The sequence below is a fragment of the Carlito syrichta genome, unplaced genomic scaffold, assembly GCF_000164805.1.
Source record: "Carlito syrichta isolate Samal-C Ts95f unplaced genomic scaffold, Tarsius_syrichta-2.0.1 Scaffold268229, whole genome shotgun sequence".
Lineage (NCBI taxonomy): Eukaryota > Metazoa > Chordata > Mammalia > Primates > Tarsiidae > Carlito > Carlito syrichta.
In genome coordinates this window covers 641061-648183 of record NW_007212325.1, presented here as the reverse complement: position 1 = coordinate 648183, position 7123 = coordinate 641061, and the positions used below count along the sequence as shown (strand labels likewise).

The following is a 7123-nucleotide window of genomic DNA, read 5'->3' as shown; positions in this document are numbered from 1 at the left end:
CCTTGACAACCAATGTCCCCAGGTGCCCACCATCTGTCCCTCTGCTGCACAAAGAACATCACACAGGTTTGTGGCCAGCCCTTGGGCAATCAAGAGACCTAGCGGTGAACTGGATTCATTTCAAGTGCCTGCTGATCTGGTGGTCCCGGGGAACAAATGACCCCCGCTTTGGTGCGTGCTAGAGGTGGGGGCCTAGGGTATGTCAAAAAGAACAAAGAAGCGATCTGGTGACTCTAGGCCCGGAGAATCAGATCCGTGGGAAGAGGCAAATGCGTTGACATATTAACTATTATTGAGTTTTTCAAAAGTGAATGATTCAAGAGACCTTTACCCCAAACACGGGAGGCAGGTGGGCAGTGTCCACTGCTACTCACCTACGCAGTTATCACAAAGGCTACAATGAGAGGCACGAGGGGGCCGGAAAATCTTGCAGGTGAAACAGTATTTCAGTTTCACGGTCTGGCCATTGATGATGACTTCTTTGGTTCTGGGAGGTGGGCGGTACCCCCCGGAACTGGTGCCGTTGGCGATATCTGCAGAGAAACAAAGAAAAAGAGCACACATCCTTCAGATCATCACTTGGCCTCCTCGGGCTCCCTCCACCACCTTGGTTGACCCGGGTGTTGGGTGTCTACAACTTGGGGTGCTGTGGCCATGCCATCGGGGAGGACACCTGACACTGGATGCACATGTGCGTCGGGGCAAGGAGAGGTGGACCCATCACGCCTGGTCTCGTGCTCCTGTGCTTGGGCCAGTCACACTGGCCCGAGTGTCCAAGTGACTGAGCTCTGACCAATGGGGTACAAGCACATGTGGCCCCGCCCACTCAGTCCACTGTTCCCTGCCCAGCCAGTCCACCACCCCTAGGAGCCCAGTCCACTGCTCCCTCTGCAAAGACCACCAGGGCCACTTTGGAGGCCACAAGTGGGGGCCCTGAATGACAGCTCAGAGAGGGCTGTCCCCTCACTCTTCACGGCTCACACAGGTACATGAACACCAGAATCCTATTGTGTGAAGTCACAAGGGTTGGGTTTATGTGCTACAGCATCTAGCCTTGCCCTCATTAACACAGCGCCCTAGTTTGCCTGATGGTATACCCAGACCCAATTCAAGTGTCTCCTACTTTGTCCCCTGGCCTCCTCAAAAATACCAGGTATGGGGTGAAAATACAGAATTTTAAAATATGTATTTTTAAAAATCATTACATACGTTTTAAAAATCATTTCTACATTTTATCATATGAAAAGCACCTTTGATTGTTTTTCAGAACCAGTTCTAGAAATGGCGATGCAAATACAAATGTGTGATTTTTAAAGTTTCATTTTATCTCATTTAGAATCCCCTGGGGAGCTTTTACAACACCCCTGAGGCATGGATCCTGTCCCAGATCCCTTACATCACAATAGCCCAGGGTTATTCCAGTGTGGGCAGGGTTGAGAACTCTGGCTCTCTGAGAAGATAAAACTTCCAGTTTTATTCTCTCTTAGACCCCTCACAGCCCCATTAGGCTTGTCAAAAAGAATTTGGGGCAGCTAGCTGTACAATCAAGAACAGGCCGCGGGCGGATGGAGACTAGAAAGAACACCCTTGAGGGCTGCAGCTGAGACTCTGCTGCTGATAAACACAGGCTGAGCAGACCCCAATGTCTGGATTAGTCCTGCGACACTTCAGAGCCAGGAACATTAAAGGTCACCATTCATTTTAACTCATACTTAAAGCACACACTGTCTGAGAGCAGCAGGTGCAAGGTACTTTGGGTTGATTTGCAAACATAGGACTTAGTCCTGTCATCTGCTCAGATCCCTCCCGCAAAGTCCACTAGTTCAAGAATCACTTGGGGAGTTACAGAACTACTGATATCCTGGTCCCACCCTCAGAGATTCAATTTCATTAGTGGGGGGTACAGACTGGCATTAAGGTTTCTGAAAGCCCTCCCCCCAGGTTTGAGAATCTGCAGCTAAAATTGAGAAACACTTATTCAAGGGCGGTCCATGTGGTATTCATATCATCTCAGAGCTGAGCCAGGAAGAAGGTCCTCTGCTCTTCCTGACTACTGAGAATGTGCATATTCCTGAGAGTCTGCAGTGATTCATGCACTTTACAGTTTGAGAACCCTGCTCTAGGGTACCCATAAATATGCCGGGATGCACACATGCATAGGTGCCTCTTTCTAATGCACTCAAATACTCTCACCTGTATGATAAAGAGCTTAATTTAGAGAACACAGTTTGCTCAGGTGAAAGGGCCTCATCACAAAACACCCAGCACCGAAGTGTTTGCATGTTAAGCACCTGGATTTTTCTTTCTTTTTTGAGTTAGGGTCTTAACTCTTGTCATCCAAGCTCCAGAGTGCAGTAGCATGATCATGATTCACTGCAGCCTCGACATCCTGGGCTCAGGTAATCGTTCCATCTCAGCCTCCCGAGTAGCTGGTACTACAGGTATAAGCTGCAACGGCAGGCTAACTTTTAAAACATTTTTTTGTAGAGACAAGGTCTCACTATGTTGCATAGGCTGGTCTTGAACTCCTGGGCTCAAGCAATCCTCCCACCTTGGCCTCCCAGAGTGCTGGGATTATAGGTGTGAGTCACTGCACCGGACCTTGTGATTTAGAACAGCGGATGGCATCTAGAGAGCTGCACCTTTCTGCCCCTCAAGGGGCTGTTCTCACTCACTGACAGAACCCAGGACTCATATGTCAGGACTCAGGGGCTCCAACAGGTATGCCCTGCCCCTACCTCCTGTCCCTAGTCTTCTTTAAGAGGTTGTTAGAGGCTTGCAATCTGCTGCTAGCCCTTTAGTTTAAGAAAATACCAATCCCAGTGGTAGAGAGAACACTTTGAGCTTCTCCCAGCCATGAACTATTCATGGAAAATGAAAGTTCCATGCCGGAGGCAGAGAAGACAATGTGGAGGGCAGGTCAGGGCCATGGCAGGAGCATACAGCAGCCTCTCCGCTCTTCCTCTTTCTGAGGTCCAAGCTTTCCTGTAGGATAACTGAACAGCTGTGGCACCATCCCAAGGCCTCTGGGTGGCCTGGCCTTGCCAAGCAGGACACTCTCCTTCAGCTGTGCCCCACCTGCCTGGCACTCCAGGTGGTTGCCCCATCAAACAGTGCTAAATTCACAGGCATCTGGAGAGGCGCTGAGCTTCAAAAGCATGGGCCTTGGAAAGAGGGGCCCTCACGGCTGGTTTTACAATAAGAAGAGAACAAAGAGACTGCGTGGCTGTGGACTTCCTGAGCATCAGGGTAGAGATCACTGGCTTTGAACACATCAAAGATAAGGTCAGGTCTCTACCGGAGCCAACTGGGGGCCACCGAGGCCTAAATGAATAATGATTAGGTGCCTCAGTAACCTGATGTCAGCTGTGAAATCTACTGTTTCCACTCTTGCAAACATGGGTAGAAAAACCAGGCCAGATATAGGTTAAAAAAATATGAATCCAATCCAACATTCATGTTCATTTAATCAGAAACATTTGGAAACTGAATGGCACACAGGCAAATATTTTTTTTTTTTTTTGAGTTGGAGTCTCACTTTGTCACCCAGACTGGAGTGCAGTGGCCGCTCCCGGCCACCGCAGCCTCGACCTGCTGGGCTCTGGTGATCCTTCCGCCTCAGCCTTCTGAGTAGCTGGAACTACAGGCGCGCGCTACCATACCCAGCTCATTTTTGATTTATTGTAGAGATGAGGTCTCGCCAAGTTGTCCAGGCGGGTCTTGAACCCGCGGGCTCAGGCAATCCACTCACCTCAGCCTCCCAAAGGCACGGGATTACAGGCTGAGCCACCGAGCCTGGCAGGCAAATATTTTAAAATGCAGGCATAACAAACTTATTGACACTAGAACTACTTAAAATGCCTAGTTCTGAGTAGCCATGATTTGAAAAAGTGAGTATTTGATACATTCCTTATTAAGATAAACCCTATTGATCTTATAGTTCCCAAGGTCATTTTTTGAAAGATTAAACCTTTGGTACAAAGTGAGCTGAAGACCAGAATTAAAAAGATGTAGTAAACTGAAGCTTAATTAAATTTTAATTTTCATTAAATCAACAACATTAAATTTAAATTATAATTTCAAATTAATATTAATTTTTAAAAGGGTTTTCCAAAACTCTTTGACTAAATATTTGGAGAGCTCTTTATGTAAAAGAAATGGAAGGATCAGAAGACCTGGATTCAGGACCCAGCTATGCCAAAAAAAAGTCAGTATCTGTGGAGAATTTTTTCTAAGCAAATACTGCTCCTGATGTGGTGCAGGTCCCAGAGGGCCTGGGAGGGACTCTTCTGGGCTGTCTGATGAGCCTGTCTTGCCGCCCATTGAAAGCTGACCTGTTCTTATGGTTCTCACAGTCAGCTTTCTAAATGCAAGTTGGTCCCATAAACTCTAGGACCCTCACAAGGCACACAAGGTCGACCGTGAACCTGGCCCTCTCTTGCAGCACCATCTTCCACAGGACCTGTGTGCAAGACATTGGCCTCCTTGGGCTTCCCCTGTCCAGGCCTTTGCATGCAGTGCTCTCTCTGCATGGGATTCTCTCTCCTCTTGTCTGCACTGACAACTCTGTCCTTTGAGGTCCAGCTCAAGCTTCTCTTGCGAAAATACTTTGCAAGCAGAGTTGTTTACTTCCTCCTTTGGGCTCTCACTGGACGTAGTTCATTTATTTATCCAGCCAATAGATTTGAATTGCCCTTCTCCTGGGGGTCAGCCCTGTGCTGGGTGCTGGGGACACAGCGGGAATGGAAAAGACTTTTCTCTGTTGGTGGTGTCTACAGGCTTGGGGGAAAGGCCCAGCACAATGACATGAGAAGCATCTGTTTTTGAGTCTTCCTGCGGCTCCAGGGCAGCGACCCTGCCTTTCTGCTTTCATGTCCCCAGTGTCTGGCAGAGGATTAGCACACAGTAGGTGCTCAGGAAATGGAGGACTGCCATGCTCCTCACCTCCAACCCACTGGTGAGTGAGAGTCATGTTACCCTTCAAATGATGCCAGGCAGGCCGTCCCTGTGCCCACCGCCCTTCCCTGCAGAGGACACCCCTCCAAGGCCCCTCTGTGACTATGACTCTTCAACCTGTCCACAAGCCACCGCTAGGCTAAGGCCAAACTCACATGGCTAGTCAGTGCCACCAGGAGGGCTGGGAAAGAGAGGTGGCCATCTATCTCAGGGGAACCCAGAGTTGCTGTATCTTCCACAAAATACACAGCTGCCCAGACCCATGGCTTTCAGGCCTGTCTGCATCCAGGGCAGATGGGAACAATGGGCCCTTGGAACCCAGGGCTTCAGATACCACTCTGAGCACAGAGGAAGTTTCTCTGTAACATTCAGATTGAGGCTGGTGGCCACGCATGAAGGCTTTCTCTTATCTGTGGAGATCACGAACCCCCATGGCCTGTGCCATGTGCCACAAAGGGCAAAGCAGAGGTGGTGTTCCCGCTCTAATCCTCAATTCTTCTGATTTTTATTTCGTTGTGTTTTTTGATTTTGGTTGTTGGCAACAATTGTGCCTCTGCTTCTTAGGGCTGCTCTTTGTGGTTTAAATACAGTTATTGAAAAAGAATAATAGAAGTCTACAATAGCTAATGGGTCAAGAACACTAATATTTTGGAGGAAAAAACCTCCAGCAGTTCTGCAAAGTTTCTGAGTAAATATTTCTCAAGGACATTTTTATATACAAACATTTTGAAAGGAAACTTAAAAGCATGAAATGATCTTTTCCTTCATGAAGACCCTCCCCACTCCCAAATTTTGGGGAGTTGTTGACACAGAGGCAGAAATAAAAACCACACCTGCCTCTAGTGTTCAGCTCACAATGAGGCCTGTGGGCCAAGAATTAGGGAGGCTGAGAATGAGGGAGGGGAGGCTGTTGTGTGTGAGTGCAAGGACGCGAAACGACAGTTGGAGAGAAGTCCTGGGCTTACTGGGGTCTTATGTGAGTTGTGTAACATACACTTGCTATTTCAAATATGTCATCTTTTCTTCCTGAAAGAATAATAGAGCGCTTACATCCTGATAGACTCATTTGTCTCCTATCTGATTTATACGTGCTCCAAATTCAGGGACCAAATTGTTAAACTATGTGTTACCATATAAAGTAACTGGATTCTGCTTTTTTGAAATTCCAAGGGAAAAATTCCAATTTACAAAAGATGGAGATTAAGAGTCTTTCCTCACCAAAGGATTCAGAACAGTGGCGTTTACTGATGCATTTACGGTTCACAGACCATTAACTGGCTGACAGAGCACTGGTTGGAGTGGTTGGGACCTCTACTAACAGTTTAGTTGGAATGAAGATGAGGCATTTTTGTATTAGGATGTAAGTCACGGGGAAAAATGTGATTTGCTTTATGCAGAAGTCTCCGGGACTTGGTCTACCGCATTCGCTGGAGAACACCTGTCGGATGCCACCCACACACACAGCAGGTATATCTCACAGACTTTACATTCCCATAAGGCTCATTTCCTTGGTGCTCTGCAACATTTGGGACAGAAACTACCCAATCTTGAAATGGTCGCTCTATCGTGAAGGAAGATGGTTATTCAATAACCAGTTAACCTGATCACTTGGCTTACAGTCTGTAAACTTCTGAACCCATAGGAAAATACCGACAATGATTAGATGTCAGACAAGTCAACTCCTAATATTTTAACTGTCAGGGGGGGAAATGAGAGCAAATCCTGGTCTGTCTGTACACATTGGCTAGGCTTCTGCTCAAGTGAGTAACAATGTGAATATTTTCTTTTTTTTTTTGAGTTGGAGTCTCACTCGGTCACCCAGACTGGAGTGCAGTGGCTGCTCCCGGCCACCGTAGCCTCGCCTGCTGGGCTCTGGTGATCCTTCTGCCTCAGGCTTCCGAGTAGCCGGAATTACAGGCATGCGCTACCACGCCTGGCTGATTTTTTTGGATTTATTGTAGAGATGAGGTCTCGCTGCCCAGGCGGGTCTCGAACCCGCGGGCTCAGGCAATCCATTCACTTCAGCCTCCCAAAGGCGCGGGATTACAGGCTGAGCCACTGAGCCCGGCTGTGAATATTTTCTTACTACTATATTGGATAGCAGCTGCTTTGTCTTTACTCATTTTTTTTTTTTTTTTTTTTTTTAGTTGGAGTCTCACTCTGTTGC

At 47.6% G+C, this 7123-nt stretch overlaps 1 protein-coding gene across 1 annotated transcript in view; it reads right to left on the bottom strand.

Annotated features, from left to right (window-relative positions):
- Positions 1-374: 374 nt before the first annotated feature.
- LOC103254066 (probable palmitoyltransferase ZDHHC14) overlaps positions 375-7123 on the bottom strand; it is a gene marked incomplete at its 3' end in the record, with an annotated part of 217691 nt that continues 210942 nt past the window's right edge. Inside the window, exon 3 of the mRNA XM_008052230.2 lies at positions 375-533. Coding sequence (XP_008050421.1) covers positions 375-533 — 159 coding nt within the window. The remainder of the gene's footprint in view (positions 534-7123) is intronic.